The sequence below is a fragment of the Motacilla alba genome, chromosome 5 (genome assembly GCF_015832195.1).
Source record: "Motacilla alba alba isolate MOTALB_02 chromosome 5, Motacilla_alba_V1.0_pri, whole genome shotgun sequence".
NCBI classification, from domain to species: Eukaryota; Metazoa; Chordata; class Aves; order Passeriformes; family Motacillidae; genus Motacilla; species Motacilla alba.
In genome coordinates, this window is record NC_052020.1 from 19,311,887 (window position 1) to 19,337,988 (window position 26,102).

Consider the following 26,102-nt stretch of genomic DNA (forward strand, 5'->3'; position numbering starts at 1 on the left):
CCTCTGCCCTGAAGGTGCTAGTTTTTTCTGCATTTGATTTCTTTTTAAAAGTACTGCACTGTGGGTGAAGTTCAGTTATAAGTTAATTAAATTAGTGAACCCTTTTCTGAGCATGTCGGTATACACAGCAGGTTGTGTCCTTATTATGCATGAAGAAAGACTTATGAATTTATTTACCTTCAGGTGATATGCTAAACAGGAATCTGCTGCTTGTTTCTTACAAGCATTCAAAAATGGCATCATCAGAGGAGCTTGTACTAAGTTAGGTTTACTTGATTAAATGTCATTTGTCTCTTCTTTTGTATTGTCTGGTTTTACAGGATCTTTAAAAAAGTAAAATGTCTTCCATACTGAAGATGCTGTAAGAAAATTTTTGTTCTATATGAGAAAATTGAAGTTCTTTATCGTCTACCTCTCCTGTTCTATATTTGACTGCTAGTTTATACTTGAAGTCTAATGAGAGTATTAAAAGTGGCAAACAATTTAATTGTCATATTGGTACGCATCTTACATTTATATATATACTTAAAGAATCTCCAAATAGTGCAATTTTTAGTTCCACAATGTCAAACTGTTTCCCAGATATTGAGCAGTACTCACTTCTGAAGAGTTCACTGTCTGAAGAGTCTGCAGATACAGAGTGGAGAAAAGATCAGTGAAAATTTGTTGATTGATAGACACACAGAGGATGCTGGTTAAAAACACTTAAACACACTTCCTTGTTGTCTCATAATATTTCTTGAACTTTACATAAGCAAACAGTTCAGTATGTAATGGAGGGAATGTTTATCTGAGATTTTTGGACAGAAGTAGCTCCCTAGGCGCTGCTGGAATTGCTTTGGCTTTCCATGTATTTTCCTGCTAATTACAGTGTGTCAATACAGTGTGGTTGCTCTTTGGCTGTACTGACCTCCAACTCTAACCTTCCAATACTACTGATTCCTTTGGGCCGTGGCTCATCTAACCCTGAACAGCTTTGGGGAACCCAGTAGATCTAACCTTATAAACAAAGAGTTTGAAGTGCTTTTTTGTGGCTTTACGCTCAAAACTGGAGTTGGATTAGCATTACAGCTGGTGCAGAAGGAAACAGACAAATGCCTTTGTTGTGGTGCAGCACAGGATACTGGGGAAGAGACACTACAAGGAGTAAAGACAAATAAGAAGAGAAGGGGGGAGTTACATAAACAATTGCCAGTTATGATGACTTGAGTCATGCTTCATCATATTTGGTGTTTTTTAAAAGGTTAAATTGTAAGGATTATACAAATAAATGAGAATCTCAGCATTACTTTTATAAGCTCCCTATTTGGGAAGCAGTAGAGACCTGAGCTAGAAACCAGGCTAACAGAAAGAAAAAACCTAATATTCTCCCTGTGTTTATTTTAAAATCAAACAGTTTTTGAGCAGGTTTTTCAGGTAAGAGTTGTTTATATGGCAAGAAGACATTATAAGGAATTCAGATTTTGATGGATGCATTAGGAGATACATTTATAGAAGGATCAGATGAAGACAGAAGGTGTTTTTTAAAAACACTAGCTAATGTAATTTGAAATGTGCTTACTATGGAAATAGATGGACATGGTTACAATTTTGGGTGATGTACCATTTCAGAAACCCTATCAGGTGCTCACAGAGAAGTACAGGAGGAACACCTTTTAGAGGCAAGGGGCAGCATGAGTGACCTGAACAGCAGCTGACATTTCATATACCTTTGGACAGTCTTCCTTGTCTTCTGGCTTCTCCTATGGGAGGAAGTCTGCCATTGTTCTCTGTCCTAGATCCTAGTAAATCTAGGGTTTATGAAATGTCACTAGATGACAGTGTTCAGGCACTGAGTCACTCAGACTGTGTTTATTAGTTACTGTCCTCTTTGACCCTATGCAGAAATGGTTTGTTCACCTATGTGCTTTGCCTGTTACCTGTTAGTTAGGCAACAAAAACATTCTAATCAGGAGAACAATGACTAATCAGTGCTGCTGTTTAGTGTGACATCTCATATTTTTCAGCATTGAAAGTATTATTTATAGTAATTTCACAGTAATTTGAATGCTGCAAAATAATGAATGACTAATGAGTTGATCTTATGAACTGTAACAAACACAAAGAACCTTATTTCATTTACACAAAATTAAGATATTTGAGCTGTATTGATTGGACACTGAGAGAATGAAATGCAGGATATCATGGTGTTTTAGCTGGTAAACACCCATTGCTGACCATTAATTAGTTTGCAGTTATTTTGATGAGAACACAGACACCTAGTATAGAATTAAATTGATTTTGCAGTATTGTGGTTTTTTTTTTTCTTTGACAGATCTGTTTTTTTCATTTCCAAAATGGAAAAGCATACCCCTGAAAAGCAAGTGCCATTTCCAAATTGTCCACAATTAAAATCATATCCAGACACACAGAGAAGTTTGAAGTCCTCCACAAAGAAGCTTAAGGAAGGAAATTTTTTATATAGTATTTCTCAAAACATTTTCTAAGTGTATCAACCAAGTTTGCTTTGAGCAAAGCAGTAATTTAGACGTACCTGGCTGATAGCAGTTTTTTGCGTCCTCCGTAATCTTTCTGTGTAATTGGGATTCAAATGTGAGCAGTGTGAGGAATCTTCTGTGACAGCCCAAAGGGCTCGTGGCATGGAGAGACAGCCTGATGGAGGGGATTCTATCTGCTTAATTTGCAGATGTACTCCTGAGAACTCGATCTGCTGTGGCTAACTGGCTGTGACTGGTTTGTTTCCTTTCCTCTCTTGTCTTCAGATGGCACAACAAGAAACCCACCAGCCTCCAGAAGCTTTAACTCTTTGCTGTGGAAGAAGTTCAGAGTGACTGCAGGTGCCTCTTAGGTTGTAAATATCTGCAGCATACGCTTCGTGATAGTTGAGTTTTTTTCTGCTGTTACACCTATCAACCTGCTGTTACACCTTGTGAGAGTCTTCAGAATTTTTCAATGCTATTTTAAAATGTAATTTAAAATAAATTTTGAGTTAAAAATAATTTCAATAGGTAGTAGAAGAAAACAGCTCTTGCTGATTCCCCAGGAGTGCTCTGCTGCAAGTGGGCAATGACATTGAAACAGAGTAAAGGAAATGACAAATGCATGCAGTTCACTGAGTGAAGGCTGACTAAAAAGTCCAACTCAAAGTCCACTGAAGTAATTAGAAATGTCTTTTTTTTCTCCTTTGGTGGCCTTCTGATCAGACCTTGAAAGACTAATAAAACTTTGCACCCTTCTGTGGCATTTTTCATCAGTTTCACAGCGCTTTTCTCCAACACCAAATAAATAATGAGACGCTGGGAGGTCCACTGGGAACATATCCTTTCAACAGCTAGCATTGTTGGGGCACAGAGGATAAGCCACTTGCATAACACAGCACAACAAATAAACAGAAAAACCTGGAAAACAATTTACTCTTCATAGCTCCCTGCTTTTGTTTTCCTGGCCCTACTTCACCCACTCCTGAGCTGCAACATCTGCTGCACAGTATTTTAGAAATATCTCAACTCCCATTTGAAACTGCTGTGAGAATAGAAATAGAAGGAACTTGAAATGGAATTTGATTAGTACAGCAAAGCAAACACACCAAATGTTTGCAAAAATTGTCTTGAGACACTGAATAACTGTAATGCAGATAGGATGTGGTGATATTTCTCATCTGAAATACAGCAGTGCTAAGGCAGTGCTAAGGCACTGTGCCCTGTAGCATCCATATGGGCCTTTTCCTCTGAAATGAAGTTAAAAGGAAACTGTAGTGCAGAGCTGAATGCTGAAGAATTTCCCCCAAGTTAAGAGCTTTCAGATCACATTTACTTGTATTTTCAGTAAGGCCTGGATAATACTCAACAGCTTTTTATTGAAGTGTTTGATGTATTCTGACCCTTGTTTGGGTCTGTGGTCAAAGATGGCAAAAAAAACCAAACAAACAAAACCCAAAAAATATTTAAGTGAAAAATCTAGTCCCCAGTTGTGTCACTTTAATATTTTACATTAATTTTAGACTTTTTCTACCAGTTGACATGCTTTATCTTTAGAAATTCTTTTTCCAATTACTGTGGTTGAGAAGATGGAGAAATTAATTTTTTTTGGCAACAACAGCGTGTCATTTTTGGATGAGGACATGGTCTGTTCAAGCTGGTCTCTAAGTGTCAATGACAAAGTGCTTTGGAGAAGCTGCAGCAAATCACCTCAGATTAATGTATCTACATGGTAGGGAAATTATGTTCAAAACTGTCCTGATCATAGCAAGAAGCCTTCCATCCTCAATTTAAGTGGCAGGTAACCCATGTGAAAAGGAATAAATAGACTTTTCCTTCACAATTTCTATTTTAATAACATGGACAGAGCTAGTATGTTTCCAGCAAATTGCTCACTGTTATGGAAATGCTTTATTTAACTTGATTTTCTTCTTCTACAATTAATTTCTTAAAATAATACATTGTTTGCATCTTCTTCATCCCAAATCATTCCAAATTACATTGAGATATTTCCAGGCTTTTCAGCATATTTTCTGCCAGTAAAACACAGTCATCTCTGAGCTGAAATGTAGCTGGCTTCCTGTGGGTTGCAGTAATGCACTCCAGCTCAGCAGGGAAAGGGAAGGCTGCCTTACTCATTTGTGTAGGGTTTGCCAGCCAGAATGCAAATATGCTGGATACTTAGCCAGGACCCACAGGCTGAAACCTGTAAAAAAGGGCACAGGGAGTCCAGCATCCTACAGTCTTCAATTTTCTGTCTCATCTAAAACTGACAGTAAACAGTATTTAACTTGTAAGGGAGAGGGCTTTATTTGAGGGCTTATCTAAAATATCTGATTGAATCCAGCCGTGCTTTGACTGTCAGATCCTGGACAATCACATGCCACAATCACATGCCAGGGGGCAGTGGCTGCTGCGGTTTGGATGAAGTGTTACCCTTGCCATGGCTTCCAGGTTGTCTTTAAAGGGAGCAATACTCTTGAAGCCAATGGAAATTCATTTAAAAAAATTCTGCTCAGGTATGGGACTGACACAATAGCACTGAAATCCGAAAGGATCAATATGCTTGCTTGCAATTAAAGCCCATGGATATATCCTTTAAAAGCTCACATGAGCTGGGCATGAGAGGCACATGTTTTTGTCCATCTAGAGGTCAGCTCTCAGGCTCAGTAATGCACTCAGGCAAGCAGATGCAGCTCCCATCCCCACAAATTGCTGATGCATTAAGTGTGTGACCTTAAGGCCTCCTGCTGAAGGCAATGGCAAACATCCAGTTGATTTTAACAGGATTAGCTGTGTAGATCACATTGAATTGAGAGATGTTGGAAGGAACCTCATCTGAAAGTTTTTGTGTTTTGTAACTTTTAGTTTTTTCTTCCAGCTGGGTTGACCTGCACCTGCTTGTGGCCAGAACTTGGTGCCTCTGTGTTTGCCCCTGGAGCTCTGCCTCCCCACAGGTGGTGGTAGCAGGGAGGAGGAGGAGGAGGAGGGAGAAAAGTAGGGCAGGACAGTAGAGCAGGGAAGGCTTTCTTCTGTAAGTGTAGATTTGTGGATGTCTAGACAAGAAGAAAGCAGTTTTCTGCCTTCAGGAAAATGGGTAACTGCTTAACTCAAAATGTTTTATGTCTTTCTCGAGCAGGAATTCCCAGAATCACACCTTTCACCTGGCCTACTTTTAAAGCACCATCCTGGGATGTTTGTTAAGGCAGCAACCATGGTGCATAGCTAACAAAAAGCATTTGTTGAGGACAGGCTTGAGTTCCAGCTTTGCCTGCCTCTTTGCACCATGGGGGCTGATGATCTGCACTGCAGGCTCCAGCTAAGCACAGTGGGTGTAGGAGTGCCCTGCTGACATCTGCTTTTGCAGCAAGGAGGAGGCACAGCTTTCTGGGCCGTTTGTGAGGGTGTTTCTGATGAGGCTGTGCTTTCAGGGTTGCATAAGCAACTATGACAGGCTCTCAAAAGGGCAATACTGCATCCTTCCCTTGCTCACACTGTCCCCTTGTATAGGCAATCATGATCGTACAGCTGAAAGGCAGATTGGAAAATATATCTTTAAAACAGAATATTATATGCATTTGCTCTGTTTACTCTCAGGTTTTGTATTGGTGGTTTATTTTGTCTGCCCAAGAGATGGACTGGAGTAGTAGACCAGAAGGTGAAGAGGAAGTGAAGGTGGTGGTGGCCTTTTTGGGAGCAGCCAGAACCTAGATAGACTTAAATTGATTCTGAGTGCACTTGTCTGCTAAAATTTCAATCTTTTTGCAACGCTGCTACCTTATTCTTCATTGCTGCGACAATTTTGTTAAAATTGTTAACTATCCCTACAGCTATCTGTGATAGCTCTGTAGGGAAAAAAAGGTGGGACGTTGTCCAGTGGTGACAGAGTGTAAGATTTAAAAATAGTGTATTTATGTTCAATTTGATTTTTGCAGACATAATTATAAAATCTTGGTAACAGGTGTACCGAGTGGATATTTTTCCTGAACCTATGGGTGAACTATTAAAAAAAAACGTTTATTAATCAGCCTTTTTTAAAAATTGAGAATGACTTCTAGGAGAGCAAATCCATAGTATGAAAACCTGACTTGAACCTATGCCAGAAGTGCTAGTTAAGTTGGTGTTTTTTTTCCCTGAAAAATTAAATTACATAAGATTTTATTGTGTTTGTAAAGGCAATTATCTTTACTGCTCTTTCCTTAAAAAAAATTAATAATCTTGATTTTTCTTTCCTTGTCTCTATTGTATTTTTAACAAACATAAAGCACTTAAAAATGCCACATAGACCAGGAAGTTTATATTCCACCACATTTTGTGTTGTTTATTAGAATTAATCACTGTATAATTGAAATCATGCTAATATTCACTTGACCCGCCTCTTTGATTCAATGCGGAGATCTCTGATTTGTCTTAAACTGCTTGGAAGAAGACTGTGTTTTGAGAAATAAAATTGATTGTGCACAATCTGCTGATGATCAGCAAGGCTTAATGAGTGATCGCCTCAAGAAACCTCATTAAAGTCATTTGGATGGATGAGCAGGAGTGAAATACAAAGAAGAAAGTATAATTGCTGCTTGAATGCATCACTTACTGATATTTGACTCTAAAAGTATCCAAGCCAGCACAAGGAAAGGATCAGATACCCTTACTTTACTTTCCTTGACACTTTCAAGTTATTTTGATTCCTTGGGCAAAAAAGAAGATAAGTTTTTGATTTTAGTGGTATCTATTCTTTACCAGAACAATGCAGTAATTTCATTCCTTGAAGTGTCATTGTATCAACTTTTTAAATTGTGGAGGATTCTAATCCATTACTTTGCATTTTTCAGGATAGTTTAAAGAAGTCATTGCTTTGAGGCTGTGAATTGGGTGATTGCTGAAGCCTTTTGATTATGTAGAATACTGGTTAGCTCTTTAGCAAAGGTGAGAGTCTTCTGGTCAGCCTGGTTTTAGCTGTTCACCTCACAAAACTTTTCTGTGGCTGACACAGCGTGGTGATCATTTAAGAGAGACTCTGGAATAAAGTAGGTGGGAAGCAGCAGAAAACAAAGTGGAATGAAAATGAAAAAAATACCAAAGCCTTGACGGGTTGAGATAAATTTTTGAACACCCTTCTTATACCATCCATCCTAAGCACATGTTCAGTTTCAGGGATAGTAGATATTCCCTGCATATCATCATCTGCACTTGCTGTTATTTAGGGCCGTGCTACAGCACCAGCAGTTCTGGGAAGGGATTGCAAACAGGGAACAGGTAGTTCTGGCTGCCAGTCTCTCCTCTGTTGTCTGAGACAGTGGCTGTTTTTCTGACAGAACCTAGGCTTTCATTAGGACCTGGCTGGTTTTTCCTCTCCGTGAGGAGATGATTCTGTAGACCTCAATAACAGCTGTGCAAGGGAATGTCTGAAGTGAAGTTTCCCACATTCTGTAGGAAGTAGAAGCTGCACAGCAGAGTAAGAATTGAAATACATGATTTTGGTACCACCTGGTCTGGGTGCTGAATCTCAGGCTGGTGATCTGGTGGCTTTAGAGCACGGCTTTCACAGAGAAAACTGTCATGCAGATGTTTAAGGATATGATTATGCCCTCAAAATGCATAATAATTTTCTAGTTTCCTAGAGCATTTTAGAGTGAATTCATGTAAGATTGGCCGTCAGCCCTCCACTAACTTGCTTTTAAATAATTTAAAATCCTTGTGACTCATTTTTTTAATCTGTTATTGGGAATAGTATTTGTTTTCTCTTCCTTATGGGAATGTTTTTAAGTTTATTTTGTTAGTGTTTGCAAGGGAGCTGGAGATCCTAGACACCAGACTTCAAAGAAAAACAAAGTTATTAACTTTCTCTTGATTAGATATGTATTTTTTTTCTTCTACAATAGTCTTACAAATCACAGTACTATTTCAAGTAATGATTTTAATAACCATAATGAGGAATAGAAAGCACTGCTTGCCTCTCAAAGCCCTGTAATAGACATAAACAACTTTGAGAGTCTGGTGAGTTATATTCTGCTTTGTCAGTCTACAGAGAGATTAATAATGGTTGGATTTTTGTAAGACATTAGAAAACTTAAATTTTAGGTCATGTGGGTGTGCATGTGTTTTCATATCTTCAGAACATTAGTCTTCCTTGGAAGCAGGCAATGCAACAAAATTAGAGCTTTATGTTAGAAGTCATGCTTTATTTTCTTTCTGGTCTCCAATCAATTATTTTTCAATCTTATTTAATTTCAGTATTGGGTTGGCAGCCTTTCCTTAGTATCGTTGAAGTTTTGCAGAAGAATTAAGCTTTCATTCCCAAAATCCACTTCTTAGTGTGGTAAATCAGGAGAGGAGACAGAGGAACATGAGCAAATCAAGTGCTTCGTGTATAATGCGTTCCTGCATCTTGATAAGGTTTACGTGTGCAATCTGATTCTGTTAGTGTGGACCTATGTGTATGAAAAATAAGTAATATGGATGAGTGTTCAGCATCATGCAGCTGTTAAAATTCATTTAGACAGATTTCATGAGTTAGGAGCAAGGTTAACTTCAGCAGGCTTCACCAAGGGCTGTTCAGGACCTGCAGAGTCTGGTTAAGTCATGAAGGTGGGCTACAAAGCTGTTGCTGTGTGACTGGAGAGTGGAGCTCCCTTCCTTCAGCTCTCAGCATTTGTTCCCTTCTCAAGAGTGATCCTCACATTCCTGCATGGCTGTCTGGCTCCAGCATGCTCTCCCTGTCCTGTGTGCTGCCTCAGCATACACACACACAGACATGTGTCATTTTGATTTGACATGTCGTCCAAAATCTGAGTTTGTGGCTTTGATGGTACAGTGAGCAGTGCACCTGAAGATGATGGATTCAGTCCAAAATTTGAATGTACAGCTGTGTCCTGGTTGTTAAATACAACGTGCTGATGGAGGGTATCACTGTTTCTGCAAAGAAGGCAGGGTTTGAAAGACTGAACAACTTAAGGGAGTGAACAACACCAAGAGAAGCTGGCTCTTCTGTGGTTCATATTGCCCAAGGTCATAAATTTCAAGCATAAATGATCACAATTTCTCCTTTTGTTCTTAAAATTTCTATGTCCATGTGACTTTTGGGAGAAATGTCGAGTAAAGTTCCACTGACCAGGTCAGAACTACATAAGGAGAGAAGAAAAAGTATACTTTCTAGTGCTCATCTATGTGAACTAGGGACTTTTCTGTTGATTTGTTTTCTGCCTGCAGGTATATATAGCTCTTTTCTTTCTATTGCAGAAGCAACCTACAAGACCAGATATACCTATTCGACTCTCAAGGTGTGGATGATCATGGGAGAACAACTGTTAAAGAAAAGCATCCTTGATCAATTTATTAGTAGCCACGAGCAGTCATATGAGGAGTTTCTAAATACATTCACATATCTTTTGAAAGGTATGTAATTTCCTAAATCTCCTGTTAGATACCACAGACAGAAGGAAAGATAAAAAGACAAGCAGTGGTATTTAGTGTCGTCATGCTACTCACCTGCTTTGTGACTTTAGGCAAATCCTTGTGATGCCTTTGTTTTTCCACTCAGCAGTGGGAACCCTAAGGACAGCTTTCTACAGATTGGTTCCCAGGCTGCTGTGTCTCTACAGGTGGTTAGCCATTTATGCTTGCTTTAGGGAGGAGTGGGGAACATGCACTGTTTGGAAGGATAGATGTTTCCGAAGTACATCTTGCATTGTTTTGCTTGAGAAGTTTCCATAAAAGAAGAGCCTAAGGAAAGTACTTAATAGTGTGAGATGGCCTGAGATTAGGAGTGTGCAATTTGGGTACTTTTAGAGCTTTACTGACACTAGATGAGTGTACTGTGCCTGTGTGTGTGCCTTCTAAAAAGTGATTGCTTTCTGTGATTGAACAGTTACTTGGAGGGATGTGGATATTGTCTAAATTGATTTCAACAAGGCTTTCAACACTGTCCTTCACAAAATCCTTGTAGGCAAACTCAGGAATTGTGAGCTGGATTAATGGACAGTGAGGTGGGTTGAGAACTGGCTGAGTGGCAGATCCCTGAGGGTCATGGTCAGCAGCACAGGGTCTGGTTGGAGCCCTGTCACTTGGGTGTCCCCCAGGGTTCAATACTGGGCCCAGTCTGGTTTACCTAATTCATCAATGACTTGGAGGAAGGGGCAGAGGCCTCCTCAGCAAATTCCCTGCAGACACAGAGCCAGGAGGAGTGGCCCATACCCCGGAGAGCTTCAGAAGGGCCTCAGCAGGCTGGAGAGATGGGCAGAGAGGGACCTCCGGAAATTCAGCAAAGGCAGGGGCAGGTCCTGCTCCTGGGGAGGAACAACCCCCTGCACCAGCACAGGCTGGGGACTGAGCTCCTGGAAAGAGACTCTGTGGAGAAGGACCTGGGGGTCCTGGTGGAAAACAAGCTGTCCATGGCCAGCAGTGGCCAAGAAGGCCAATGGGATCCTGGGGTGCATTAGAACAGCACTGCCAGCAGGTCGAGGGAAATGTTCCTGCCCCTCTACTCAGCCCTGGTGAGGCACATCTGGAGTGCTGTGTCCAATTCTGGGCTCCTCAGAACTAGAGAGACTTGGAGCTCCTGAAGCAGATCCAGCAGAGAGCTAGAGAGATTATTAAGGAACTGGAGCATCTCACTTAGGAGGAAAGGCTGAGTCAGTCTGGCCTGTTCAGCCTCGAGAAGAGATGAATGAGAGGGGACCTTATCAATGCCTACAGGTATGTGACAGGAGGGTGTCAGAGGATGGAGCCAGGCCTTTCTCGTGGTGCCAAGCAATAGGACAAGAGACAATGGGCAGAAACTGATGCACAGAAATTCCACCTGAACATGAGGAAGAACATCTTTACTGTGCAGGTGAACGAGCACTGGAAGAGATTGCCCAGAGAGGGTGTCGAGTCTTCCTCAATGGAGATACTCAAGATATCTCTGGATACAATCCTGTGCAAGGTACTCTGGGATGACGCTGCTTAAGCAGGGAGGTTGGACCAGGTGACCCACTGTGGTCACTTCCAACCTGACCCATTCTGTGCCAAGCTAACAGGTAACTTGGATGAAGGTACGGCAGGACATCAGATAGATGATTAGGCTGAAAAGATCTCATGCTCTGCAGATGAAATAAAAAAGTGGAACTCAACCTTGATCTGAGCATTGCTGAAATTACAGGATTCCAATTCTGTAGCTCAGATTCACATTTTTTAAGCATGTTCAGACAGGTGCCATAAAAAGAAGTGCAAGCTACATATTACTCACCAATTCTCTTTACCACTGCTTTGCACTAGAAGTGATGTCCTCATACTATTGCAGAAGCACTGTATTTTTCAATTACAGCATGTGGCATGCCCCATTGATTGGTAGAAGTCTGTCCTCTCCTTACCTTTCAGGCAGAACTAAATGTCAGTCACAAGCATTGAGCAGAAAACCAGTGGGGGAGCTGAAGTTGCCACTGAAATAGTCTTGTGGCAGCTTTCTGTCTCTCCTACCTATAAAACATAGAAGAGAAAGGAGACACTGGGGGATGAGATAAGAGGATTGAAAATCTGGTTCTGGTCTTCTTATGTATGATTGATACACTGGGGATAGCTCCTATCATAGAAGCATGCTGCATCATATCATGATGCTACTTGCAAAAAGCCTCAGCGTGTATTTCAGTCACTTTCAATGTCACTGTAGGCATTTGCCACTAAAATCATATAAAAGGTAGAGCTTTACCTAAAACAAATGCTTAGAAATGCAGGTTCTTATGATGGTATGAACTGAACAGCTCAACTTGTTTTCCTTCCACTTTCATTTTCTTTTAAAAGTAGCTAACATGCTGGTTTGCATTATAAACTAGTGACCTGCAAAAATTCTACTCAAAGCATAAAACATACATTATCATCTGATAGATTTTTGTCTGTCATGACATTGGAAACAGCAAACACACAAAACTAATTGGATCTCATTGATTTCAGAGTAACATATTTACAGGAGGTGATTTTCACTTGTGCATGAATTTATACTAGGCGTGCCGTTGGCATTGCAAGAATATTTTTCAACTAAAGTTTCTATGCTATTCTTGAAAGCATCTCATAAGAATCTGATACCCTTGTGATTTTTAAATTTTTATTCATATGTTAAATTTACATACAATGAAGTTGTAAAGAATATACCTTGAATAGAAGGACCAAGCATCCTTGTTCTAGCCTAGCTAAAAGGAACCTTTTGAGGCTATAAATAGCCTGGAATGACCCCCTGTGAACACTTCAGGACCTTCTGTTGAGAGTATAGTTTCATTCTTATGAATGTGGGAAACAGGATTAATGAATTTTCACATTCCCAACTTCAATTTGGATTTTTGAGAATTGCTAATGTCCTAATCAAGAAAATCCCATTTTTAGAATGTTGTCTTTTTATTGTATCTGAATGTGTCATATTACCTTTGACTACTTCTCTTCTTCCTTGTGCTATTTGGAAAGATACTCTCAGTTCACACAGAACAAGATCTGGAGTCAAAATAAGTCCTTCTAAATTCTGTGTAATTGGTTTCATGATGTCAGTTTGGTTTAACTAGCACAGAGATATGTTATGACTTAGCTGGACCATAAAACTACATATTTGATATGGAATTTTAATCTTCCATATTTTAGTATTCCTAAAAATCCCAGTGGTTCTGTTTTTTAAAATGTGCTTGGTGCAGTGAGAAAATGAGAGTTCATAGACTAATTGACAAGTAAATCCTACAGTAAGACTATTATTTCACATTTACAAATCTAATGGAAAAATGGATAAACATATGTGAATATATTTTTAAAACCCCGACCTCAGCATATAAAACATACTGCTCCAACAGAACATGACCTATATAGCTTAAATAAACAATATTTTAAAATTATAGGAGTACTTCCTCCATAAGTAGAATTTTTTTAAAACATTTTTTATTGATTCTGGAAATGGATGGGCATTTGAGAGCTATGTTAAGATTCTAGTTAAGTCTCTTTATTTTTCCTATTTAGAGCATCCAAAGTGTGCTTTTTGTCATAGGGATAATATGAACAAGATGAATACGTGGGCAAAAGGGCTGGTGAACCCATGGGTATCATATTTGCATTCCCCCCAGACAAAGGAAGGAATGATGAATCTGACTCCATGTTCTCAGAAGGCTAATTTATTATTTTATGATATGATACTATATTAAAAAATGCTATACTAAACAATACAGAAAGGATACTTACAGAAGGCTGAAAAGATAATAATGAAATCTCGTGACTCTTTCCAGAGTCCCGACACCGCTTGGCACTAATTGGCCAAAGAGTGAAAACAACCCACACAGAAACCAATAACACAATCACCTGTTGGATAAACAATTTCCAAACACATTCCACATGAACAAAACAGAGGAGAAGCAAATGAGATAATTATTGTTTTCATTTTTCTCTGGGGCTTCTCAGCTTTCCAGGAGAAAAATCCTGGGTGAAGGGATTTTTCAGAAAATGTGAATGTGACATGTGGGAATGTAATTTAGTAAATTAGAGCATGAGTCCAGGAAGATGAAATCTTTCATCCTCGCTGTAAAGCTTTGCAGTTGAAGGAGCCTCAGAAGAGCTGAATTTACAAAGGAGTGGATGATACAGAATTCTGCAGATGTGGTCAATGAGTGGTGTGTTCAAAACGATACACTTTCTAGAAAAACTTTGGACAAAATCTCATGGAAATCCATCCAACACCACTTTTGAAAAGATTGCCGCAGAGGACAATTTTTCAAATCTTAGGGAGAGTGTTTGAAATCTGGTGCAGAGCTGTGATGCTCAAAACCAGAAGGCAACATCTGCTCATATTTTAAAACACAGAGAAAGAATGGGAAATTCACTGGAGCATAAAATATCTCATTTGACCTTGTACAAAAAATACAGAAAAAAACCCAAATGATCCAAGCTTCAAAATTTTCAGCTACATTTTAATTTACTCCTCTCACCCTTAGAAAAAATATGGGATTAGGGATCATTCAGCTGGATTGGAAAATGCTGCCATGAACAAAATTTTTACCCAAATGAAGTTTTGCATTTTTTCCATGGTTCTGGGCATTTGACCACTAGGATTAAATGAATTCCATTCCTGCTGTTAGTTTTGCTGTATTTCATACACTTTCCACTGCCTGGCAGTGTGTTGAAGTCCAAGGAGCTTGATTAGACCCATCTAAGCAAGCCACAGCTTGGATTGACACTTCTTAGCCTTGGTGCTGTTGTTTTGGTGCTTCTGTGCTGAACAAACTGTCAAGTGGAGGAAGTTTGGAAGTGACTGATCACTTTTGTGCTTACAGGTGGCTTGCCAGGGCCATATTCTGTGTTGTGCTTAGATTAACTTAATTCCCCAGTGAAAGCTGGGCAAAGTATTCAGTTCACAGTCCATTTGACTGTAGCTGTCTGCTTCCTTTTTATATTAACCACATTTAGGAAAAACAACAACTTTAAACTTCCCATATAAGTGTCAGTGGGGGCACTTTACAAATGTCAGTCTTCACAGCAGAAAGCATAGCAGAGAACTGTATGAGAAGTGACAGTGAAGGCACTTTTTATTTTAAAAATGGACCAGTAGGACAATGCTAACCCCTAGAGAAATTTCAACCTATGAGTAGATTTGCCAATAAAAGCAACTAGACAGTTCAGTAAAATGAATTAAATTAATCTGTCATCCCCAGGGAACTTAAACAGGGCATGAAATAGGGAAACAGCGTCAATTCAGAGCTTTTTATTGATGTGTTGTGCTGGATCATTTGATGGAATTGGTTGGGAGACAAAATTTGCAGTTTTCTATTGATCATAAATTCAGTAGCTATCTCTGTGTAGCCTTTATTCAATATAGTATAAAATCAAATACCATACAGAGCCCCTAGAAAAAATCCCAGACATAGAAATGCAAACTTAATAGATTATTTTTGAAATAATAATAACTGATCTGTTTTATGGATATTTGTTGTCCTGGTATTTGCTCTGCAAGATACTTCATCTCAATTGTATAGGCAGAAAAAAATAGGCCGAAAGAAGGGAAATGACTTGTGCATTTACACAGTAGCTCAGTGGCAGCGCCAGATAAGTACAGGGGCACTCAGACTCCTGGAAACTTGAACAGCCCTTGAGCAGTAGTGCTTCCCTAATAGCAATTCTTTGTTTTCTGTGATGCCTTTATTACTAAACAATGTCTGAAGAGTATTTCAGATTAAAAAAAAAAAAAAAAAAATTCATTCTCTTGCATAACTGGGATTTTTTTAAAACATAGAAAGGGAAATATTTAGTAATTTTGCTCTTGATACTTTGGTAGAGGTTCTATCCTATAGTGGCATATTGGCAGTGATTGAATTCTGGTAATATGAAAAGCAGTAACACAGAGTGAATTCTGCTGTACCTCATTACCTTGTCTAGAAAGGCATCAAAGTGCACTAAATGCAGCTGTTGGCTTAGTTTCATGTATTGCAGTGAGCTGAGGAAGCCGATGTGGAAACAGGTGGAAATGACACAAGGCAAATAATGTCAGAGATCAGAGCTGTGTATGAGTGACTCAACAGGACAATCAGAAGTGACCTCACTTCCAATGTAGTGCTGAACTCTATAGAATTGAGTACTTTTCAGTGTTCGGTATAAAATTAAATAGAAATGCCTAATTTCAAGAAAGTAGGCATTTGCCTCAAAAAAATAAGTCAGGCCTTTTAAGGATGCCTTAATGTGGTTATAATGTCCAAATTCCAGCATTTTCAAAACTCTTGGGCCTTCTGACATTTTATTTTGTTCCCACCTGCTGTCATCTTTTATATTATTTGCTAAGAAAGGAATACTTTGTGTGAAGATGTCAGACACTTTTAATTATATACAATTTGCATGTTTCTTACAGCACTTACCTGCTCGCCTATTTGTGCTGAATTCTTCTAGGATGCAAGCACACTGAAAGTCTTCAAGATTGATCCCGCCCTGATTTATCCCATGCTCTTTTAATGGGCTCTCAGCATATGTAATTAATGTACTTTCCTTGTGCTGAGGAGAACTTTAAGCAAATTTGTGGTTTCTTTGACTGTAGAAAAAAAACCCAAACAACAAAAACCCAAAATATTTAAGAAATAAACTCAAAAGGTTCAAAGTATGGCTTAGTATAACCCAAACTCAGAAAGAAGTCAGGAGTTCTTGTACATCTGTTGAGAGAAAGAGGATTTTGCTTGTACAAGCTACTGAAATGGTGTAGTGCGTGTTTGCCTTGTTACTCAACTGACAGCATTAGTATTCAAATGGAGAAGGTATCCAGCAAGAACACTGCTGAGCTGTGAAAGAATCATATGAATTTTTAAATGATCAGATGGGATGAACGAGGAATAAACAGGAAATACTGCCCCTTTTATAACACTGAGACTATCAAAAGTGCAACAGGGAGATAGATATTGATACAGACAAACACTGCATAAAACCAGAACACATATGTTCTGTTAAGTACAAAGGGAGAGTTACTGACGCAATAAAAAAACAGCTAAATTTTTGAAAATTAAGAGCTCAGTTGGTTTTAGAGAAGTACTGCTGTACATTAAACTACAGCAGGTCTGTGAGAGTGGCTGAAATATACTTGATAGTAGCAGTCATTCATCTTTCCCCTGAAGGAGCACATAAAAAAGTCCTTTCCTGACTTACTTTTAAACATACTACAATAAGTATCCAAAAATGGCAGTCAAAAGTAACTATCAGGATGTAAGAGTTTACCCTTTTAGGTTAGAGTTAGTTCCACTGAAATTACTTGTCCTAGTACATGGAATGGGAATTTATCCTAGCTGAGGAAATAATACAGTGGAATTTCCTTAAGAAATGGGTAAATTTAAATTAAAAAATCAAGCCCATATTACTGGTTATAGTAAAACTTGACCTTTTCTGAAGGGGGGAAAAATACTTCGTGCTGATTGTTTGTCATTTAATCAGGATAAGAATCAGGATAAGATCAAAGGCGTTAGGGGAAAAGGCTGCACCAGCTGAATTTTTGTGATACAAATATTAATTTGCACACTAAGGTAAATGTTTTAGGCAAGTTCTTTGCTGTAAAGGAGTTCTGCTCAGTACTACTGTGAGATCACTGCCATTGAAATTAGTGCAGATTTAGATGGAGTGAGATTGGAATGTACCTTACATGAATTCAGATAGTAATGGGATAGACAATGCAGATGCTGAGTGTGGGCAGATATGGTACAATATCTGTTAAACATCCACTGCCTTTTTGGGTGGCATCAGGAGGCTAAGCCCTTAGACTCCTAAAGCAGGACTACATGATGAAGTTTAGGTGCCTGAATTACACCTGAATTGTTCTTAATTTTGGACAGGCATATAGGACTCTAGTACTGAAATCCTCCAGGTACATGCTATATGGGATAAATCTTGTATTGAAATGTCAGTCAAACTGCATTGATACACAGCATTTTATACATAAAAATACATGGAAACAGAAAGTTATAGTTAACATAAATCAGAATGGCTTTTTTAGGCTAAGTAACTTTAAAACACTATGTTCTATTCCCAGCAAGATGATATACAAGCATAGGGAGGCTGCAAATTTTGGTAGGGTTACTGAGTCATAGGGTTACTGCAGAAAATGTGGGAGCTGCTTTGATTGAGTTAACAAAAATTAATAAAAGGTTCTAAAAATTATCTTCTCAGCAAACTGGACTTTTAGCCTTGAAATTTCTTTTTTTTCTCTTACAGTGTGTAATTTAGTGTAAATGAATGCAGTGCTGTGCAATGGTTTACATAGTTACAAATAGTTAAATACAGGTAGTTCTAGAGTGTGTTACCAACATGTCAAAATGGTATTTTATGGAAACATTTCAGTGACAGCCTTTTTTTCTTGTTTTAAAATGTTTGCTGGTGGTGTGTTTGAAGAATGGAGAAAGTGAATGAACATGACATTTGTATTTGTTATCTCTGCTCAAGACAGTTATTGTAGTACTGTGAGTAAAATTGGTTTTTGGTTTTTTTTGTTCAGGAGTCCTGCAGAAAGTCACTGTAATATTTGAATTCCAGGTTTTCCATCAAAGCATAACTTGGAAGAGATTTAAGGAATTCATAGGCCTTCTGCTGGCCCTCAGTCCAGGATTTGAGGACAAAAAAGTAAATTGGAAATAAAATAGTAGCTTTGCTGTATGTTTTTTGGGTTTGTTTTGTTTTATGGTTTTGTTTTGGTTTGGTTTTTTTTGGGGTTTTTTTGGGTTTGTTGTTGTTGTTGTTTTATAGCTAAAGGGGCCTTTTTCTAAATCTCAACAAGTTTTTGTTTTTGAAGTTAATTAGTCCAATTGAAAAAAAGTGGGAAGTACCTGTTAGTTTGAATTGTTTTGTCCAGTGTATTCTGTGGTATGTTATTGATTGCTGTGTCTGGTCTGGCTTTGAAATGCTTCAGACCATGAGAATTTTATCATTCTTCTGGGGCTACTGTGTCATCTGAGAAATTTCACTGACAGTAAGTTTTTCCTGATAATACAGGTAGCTCTCTTCTCTGGTTTTTTGATAAGTGACTCCATTCTTCTTTGATATATGTGGGTAATCACTTGACATTCTCAAAAAATTCCTGTCCAAATTGGAAGACAAGAATTTTAGGCAATATAGAGGATAGATAGCAGGAAAGAAAAAAATTTATCAAGCTGGATATCCTTTTTGATTGAAACATGTTTCTGAAGTCTGCACCATACTTATAGTGACATACAATCATGATGGATACTGCTCTTGAGAGACTCAGATGTACTTTTCTAGAGATCCAAGTTGGCTTGTTATTTCATTTTTAAGATACTGACAGTGAAATGACTAAAAAGTGAGACAGAATCTGTCTGCAGAATAAATATGTGAATCTTTATATAATTTCAACTTTCTTCCTCTGCTACATTTTGTTGTGTTTGTATCCCTTATTTTTGATTTTTATCACATATTGTGAAGGCCAGTGTTCTACAACAGGATCTTGGCAGGTTGAGAGCTGTGACTGTGAATAATGAGTCAATTATCACTTAGTCAGAGGGAAAGGCAGAGTGATCCTCTTGCTGGCTTGAATGCCATCCTTCCTTTTTCCCCTTCTCTTCAAAAAGTAAGGACAAAAATGGTTGAAATTCAGAATACTATCAAAGAAATACACCTGTGATGCTTGTCTTCAGATTGTAGTTTCTTTAACTTCAAAACAACTTATGAGTGCTTTTTAAAATAATATTTTTAAGTTCATTGCAGTTACTGCTTCAAAGAGGCCAGTTATGTGGTGCGTGCATTGGGAGACTGTAGGTGTCAGGAGTTGCTTTGGGCAGCTGAAGTTGGCTCTTACTGATCCTGAGGGACTGTGCTCAAGGCTGGCAACACAACGTTTGAATCACCTGCCCCTCTTTAATTTATATGGCATGGCCTCATTATGCACATGGTTGCATAGTTGATATTCTGTTCACAGAATTGCATTTAACATCTGCTTTGGGTTGCTTAGACATTTTTCTTCTAAGTTTTTCTTCACAAGCAGTCGTGATTCTAGTATCACATTGCAGTGCTGAATGTGCCATGGAATGTTTTGTTTCATATTCTCTAACCCAATAACTTTGCAATGGTCTTAACCAGAAAAAGGTTTCTGTCAAAAGTTTATGACTGATCTCTTAGGAAAAGGGATAGTGCTTCTAAGCTGTAGTCTGGGGTTGGTAAATGGCACATTGCACTTGATTTCTTACTAGCTCATTTAATCTATCTAGCTTTTTAGCTGTGACAATAGCTCAGGTGTCCAGAAAATACATAACCTAATAAAGCAAGTTTGTCAGCTCATATGTGTGCCTAATTATAACTGCCCAACTCTGTGTCATAGGTCTTTTGATGCTAAAAGTGGTATTATTTTCTCTGGAGAACTCAGAACCTGTATTTTTGAGAAGGATGATCCAATTTATAGCCCAGAAGAATGACCACAGTGTTATGCAAGAAAAGCATGGGCTAGTGCAGGAATGTCATGTTTACTCAGAGTCTGTTGGCTCTATGAATTATGCTTCTGATCATTCCAGTGATGATTTCTTTTGTCTCTCTGTTGGTCTGGTGAGAAAAATGTATGGCTTCCATAATCTTTTTATCACTTCTCATACAGAAATTCTGCTAATGTGCACAGGGAGGACCCTGGGTTGGTCCTCAGGCCCTGTTGGTACTCTGCTGGTCTGCAGATGTTCAGCTGCATTATTTGCCAATACACATTTGCCCCAAAATACATTATTATTTTTTTGTGGCTTGTCAATCTTTATGATAAAACTGGCAAGTTCTCAGGATAAAACAGGAAGCCCATCCTGTTTTACTGCTAAAGTAAAAGAAGATGGAAGTTTTTTTGAGCTAGCCATCTAATTCTTCCTGTAAAGTAGGGTGACAGTAAACTTACTTTCAAATAGTGGGTGACCATTTTACCAGTCAAGAATTTAAAAGAGGGTTTCATGTCTAATACTGCTTCATTTCCATGGCTTAAAAAGAGAGTATGTTGGAAAACATGATGGCTCATATGTACTGCTGTATCCAAATACTGTTTTAGGAAAGTACTTGCAAAAGAAGCAGGGAGAAGCAGGATGTTACGGAGACCGGGGATTTAGGAATTATTCAGAGGATCCATCTGTTATCTGAGCATTGAAACCTTTTTGCTAGATTGCTCTGGTGTGGTGGAGTTTGCTTTCTATGAACCCTGACTCTTGTAAGTATGGACTTCAGGTTATGCCCAGCCTGCCAGCCCTTTCTGTGTGTCACAGTAACTGCAGCACAGAGCTGTCCCAGGGGATTAATAATTCTTTGCTGTATGGCTCAACATAGCAACCCCAAAGGCATCATTAAAACTCTCCACAAGAGTTACTGCAATGCTTATAATACATAATTATGCTTTAGAAATGTAGTGCAGTGTTTCTTATTGTTGCAAAGTAAATTTTTCAAACTAAACCCAAAAAGCTTAATTAAATGAGCATTTATTTTTCATTAAGAACGTGTGGTGTGAAGTTAATTTTAATTGATTGACCTATAACGGCTCCTTATTTGATAATGGGACTTTTAAAATAAAAAGTACTGCATTTTTATTTTGGCTGTGATTACTTTATTTTTTGCCAGGTTGAAGGAAGAAAACCCAACTATTCAGTGTGGGTTTGGAAATCCATACTTCCATGCACGTAGTAGTCAGCCTCTAGATGCAGTAAGGTGTAACCTCATGGTCTTGCTTTTTGGGGTATTTATATTCTTGGTTGATTTTATGAAGTTTTCTGTATCTTGCATAAGCTTTTGTGGTAATGAATTCTTTAGTATTGAGGAATAGGTAGAACTTTGTGCAATTGAAGTTCAAACTGCCTATTCAGTTTTATGGAAAAGTCTGGTAAGGTTTTATGCTAAAGTTCTATTCTATACTTAAAATACATGGAAGCTTTCATGAGAGGAAAAGTGAATTAAATGTAATTAAATACATGCTTTTCTTTTTCTTGGATAATGTTATCTGATCTAGTGTGATTGTGCTTGCAGAGAAAGAGGGAAAGACAGTTCAGGGAAGTAAAGTGGACTCCTTAAGCAAAAAATGTTCTACTTCTGAATTACCAAACAGAAATAAACAGGATGGCTCACCTGAAAGAAGCAAAGAAATGTGGGTGTCATTTCCACCACGGATGCCAAATGAGAATGAGGTAATGAGTTAACATTTGTCCATGTGGACAAGCACCAGATTTAAGCAGATGAAAATATGGAGAGATACACTGTCCAAATGTTAGAAGCTAGTGGTATTTATCCTATGTGAGGCAAATATTTAAAATACTACCTAAGTGTTAAATGCTTTGAGAGGCACCTGCAGAGATCGTGTTTGGCAGTGGCATTTGCCCTGCTGAAGAGCTGCCATAATCTGACTAACAAATAAGGCACCCTGCAATGACCTAAGTAATGCTTTCACTGGAGACTGCAGTTTGTGGTAGAGGTTGGCGAAAAGGAAAAAAAAAAAATCCTGAGAGTATGGATGCCACCAGCATGGACAGATTTATTTTGTTTCTCGTAGATTTTAGGAAGTACAGAGTTCTGTGTTCCTGAAGCTATTTAACTGCCTGAAGTAAACAGCAGGCAGGCCAGAGGCATTTTTGATTTTCAGAGGAAGGAATAAGGGATTCCTTTATAAGGAATTAGGGATTTAATGTGTAGGGACAAGAAAACAACATCATCTGGAAGGGAGGGAGATGGAAATCTGAGTCAACTTGTTAAGAACTTCTGCCTTCCTGCCTGAATAACAAATAATTAGGCTGTGATCTAGTCTGTACTAGATTGCCCTTCATTAAACTTTTATTAAAAAAGAAGTAGCAAGTCCTTTTGTGAAATGCACAGAGCAACACACTGAAGTGCTTTCAAATGATGGGCCTGCCAGGCCTCAGAGCACAAGCTGCCACTTTCCTCCTTGCTAGGACATGTCTTTGAGGTAGAATCTAGCAAGGCTTTTAAAACAATTTGTTCTGTCAGTTGATTGTGTAATAATAATGACAATATTTTTGCCACATTTTTCATAAGAAGTATTGTTTCCTCATTGGTATAATTTGTCTTTGTGTCTCTTACTTTGCCCACACTGAATTGTCTTTCTGCCACATAAAGCAATGTACAACTTCCATTATCCATTATGTAATGGAACGTCCATAAACCTTTATATATGTTTTTGTTTCTAAAGAAGAAGAAGCTTCAGACATGCCTGCACATTTTTGTCACATTAGCAGTTTAAGAAACAAATACAATAATAGTAGAATGCAGCAGAAAAATTGCAGTGTAGTAGCAGGAAGAGGCTGTATTGCATTGTTGACCACTGTAACCTTTAAGCCTGTCCTGAGGAAGGAAAATGGGGAGAGCACTGCTATTGAAAACAGTGCTGCTGTTCTAAATGCTGCTTTTTAGGCATGCTACGATTACTTGCACTGTTGTTCCAATTGATTCAGTCTGGTCCCGTGTAGGTTTTCAGAGAATTAACTGTACCTGTTCTATTTTCAGGAGCATTCAATTCATTTCTTAAAATTTTTTATGTACAACATTTATAAAGCTAAGAACTGTGTTCTAGGGGACCCTTCTTGTTCAAGGTGACCTGCAGTGGTGCCTTCCAACCTTACCTATTCTGTGATTCTGTGAACTATATATAAATCAGTAGGAGCTTTGGTTGTGGTTTTGATTCTGTTTCATGCATGTAAGTATTTCTGCCCATCTTATTTACAGGCAGTGATGAGTGAGAGCTCAACAGCTGGTGTCTCTGATGGAAATAATCTCAGTCTGTCTGAAAAAGTGAAGGTGAGGTTTTCTTCAAAGTGGGGATTATGAGCAGAACATGACTGATTTTTCCTGTATTAATTTACAAATTACTAGCAATTTGCTGATGTATTTCCCATCTGTGGGAAAGAAGAATGAGAGCAGTCCAAAATTCTTTCTGATGTTAGTTAGTATGTACTTTTAAAGTGTAAAGGTTATGTAAGTCTTGAGACTGTTTTCAAACCAGGTTGGAAAAAATTATCTGAGAGCATCTTTAATTACTTCATGGAAGCACAGAAGAAAATCCAGGGCATGTAGTCAATCCTCCATGGTAACACTATTTGCAGATAGGCTAGGAAAAACCTTTCATTCTCACCCTGTGCATCTATTCAGAGTGATACCTGAAATGAGAAATGTCTTGTCTTTGGGTGTGTTTTAAATAGTTCAGATTGTTCAAGGGACATTAGCCTGAGAAATAGTAGAGTAAAGCCCCAGGTGAAATACTAGAAATGTAATAATTCTTAGGTTGTTTTTTTTCCTAATCAATTCACCATTAGTGCCAAAACAGAAGGATCAAGTGCTAGTTTGCCTACAGCATGTATTCTCTTTGTGCCATAGGAAATGAGCTTGCAAAATTGCATAGTAAATTATCATGCATCATTTTCTTAGGAAAATATTTTACTTCTCCATCTTCCCACTATGTTCCTGAGAAAGTTACTGTACAGCTTGAGCTTCCTTTCCATAAATTAAGTTGATACATGGCAATTTTGGTAGTATGTCTTTGACTGTACCTAAAAGTACTTCCTTTGGGCTACACATTTCAAAGAAAACTCATATGCTTTCTTGGAAAAATGCAGGGGGAAATGGAGAAGATGAAGTAGACAATTTAATGCATTTTTGCTTTGCTCTAGATTGTACTATAAGTAATGGAATTGATATATTTTTATCTATTTTCTGATTTGGGTTTTCATGGCAGGTGGACAAGTGCTTACACTTGGAAGATGTAGACACCGATGAGGAGACATGCAGTGGTAGGTTCCCCCCCTTGTATTCACCATCGTTTTCTGTCTTTGAATGCAAATGTGTGAACAGTGATTAAAGAACTGCTTCTCCCCTAAAAGAGATGATCTTGCTCAGTTCTTCTATTGCTAGATAATTCCCCACATTGCCCCAATTCCCCAAACTGAAGTACTAATTTCCCCGCTCTAGGAGGTAATGAAATAATGAATTAAGAGGAATACTTATTGTACTTCATCCTGGTGAAGTTTTTTTTTCCAAGATTTTCTAGAAGTGCAGAGCACTTCTTGCTAGCAACATCTCTCCATATTCATGCATTCCTATTTTGTATTGAAATTACTGTCATTACAAAAGTTTTTTTGTGAAGTCATGTGGGTGCTAAGAGACAGTGCTGTAAAGTGGAAATATTTAATGAAAGTGCTGTCCCTACCTATTAAAACAATTTCATCCTGGGCTTAAAATAGGTTAGACTAATTCTGAATTCACAGTGAACTTCCTAAAAAATTTCAATTAGGAGCATTTTGAGTTGTATTGAACTCTTCTGTAAATCTATAATATTTTTAACTCCCACCTTCAAAAAGTAAATGGAATGCTAATGTCTATAGTTAGTTGTCTATCATAGGTTATGATATGGTCATCTATCTATGGTCTTTATTACATCCAGAAGTGATAATCTTTTATTGTTTAAATTCATTTTCCTCATCTATACCTGTGGCTGTACAAGGAAACCAGGCCACACAGATTAAGGGATTTGCCTGAGGTCACAGACAGAAGCTGCAGGGCTTTGGTGCTTGGTTTCTTACTTATTGCCACTTGATTGGTCTCTCCACTCTAACAGTAAAGTTTTGATTAGTCTTTCCTTTCTGTGTGTCCTGAATTCCTGTGAAGTCCAAGGGCTTAGACGCTTCTAGTATCTCACAAGAAAATAAGAAACCAACGTAAGTCAGGTTTATGGCAAATATTCTTTCTCCAGCCTTTCAGAAAGGAGGGGGTAAAACGGCAGTCCCTAATCAGGTACAGATGTCAAAGATTTTTTTTTTGAGAGCAGTGTTCATATGTGCCCATTTTTGCCTTTGTAGGGCATTGTTCTATGTTTATGTCTTAAATTCTGGCATTATCTGTTAAAAAGCCCCTGGAATTTACTGGTGGAAGCACAAACCCACATTTCACTGTGTTATAATGAAAGAAGAAATGCCTATATCCAGTTCATTAAAGTATTGTTAGATATCTGTAGTTCCAAACAGGCCACAAATTGGTTGATGAAAATTAAGCCCAATGCTAAAATGGCAAGCAGAACAGTGAGAAAAAAGAACTCTGCTGAAACTTAGTGCATTCAGTACTGTGACAGATCTTGCCTCTCTCCATCTTTTGGGTAATTTCTGTGTATTTGTTTGTGTCCAAGAGTAAATGTTAATCACATACATA

General features: G+C 38.3%; 1 protein-coding gene across 9 annotated transcripts in view; it reads left to right on the plus strand.

Moving 5' to 3' along the window:
* Positions 1-26,102, plus strand: part of LOC119701596 (intraflagellar transport associated protein) — an 80,440-nt gene that overhangs the window by 1,382 nt on the left and 52,956 nt on the right. For 4 of the 9 annotated variants that reach the window (XM_038138460.1, XM_038138458.1, XM_038138456.1 and 1 more), the window contains 5 exons: positions 2,763-2,837; positions 9,714-9,869; positions 21,924-22,081; positions 23,631-23,702; positions 24,637-24,691. In XM_038138460.1, coding sequence (XP_037994388.1) covers positions 9,761-9,869; positions 21,924-22,081; positions 23,631-23,702; positions 24,637-24,691 — 394 coding nt within the window. In that variant the 5' untranslated portion in view covers positions 2,763-2,837; positions 9,714-9,760. Of the gene's footprint in view, positions 1-2,686; positions 2,930-9,713; positions 9,870-21,923; positions 22,082-23,630; positions 23,703-24,636; positions 24,692-26,102 lie in introns of those variants that run through there. The other 5 variants (XM_038138462.1, XM_038138463.1, XM_038138461.1 and 2 more) reach the window with 5 other exon arrangements.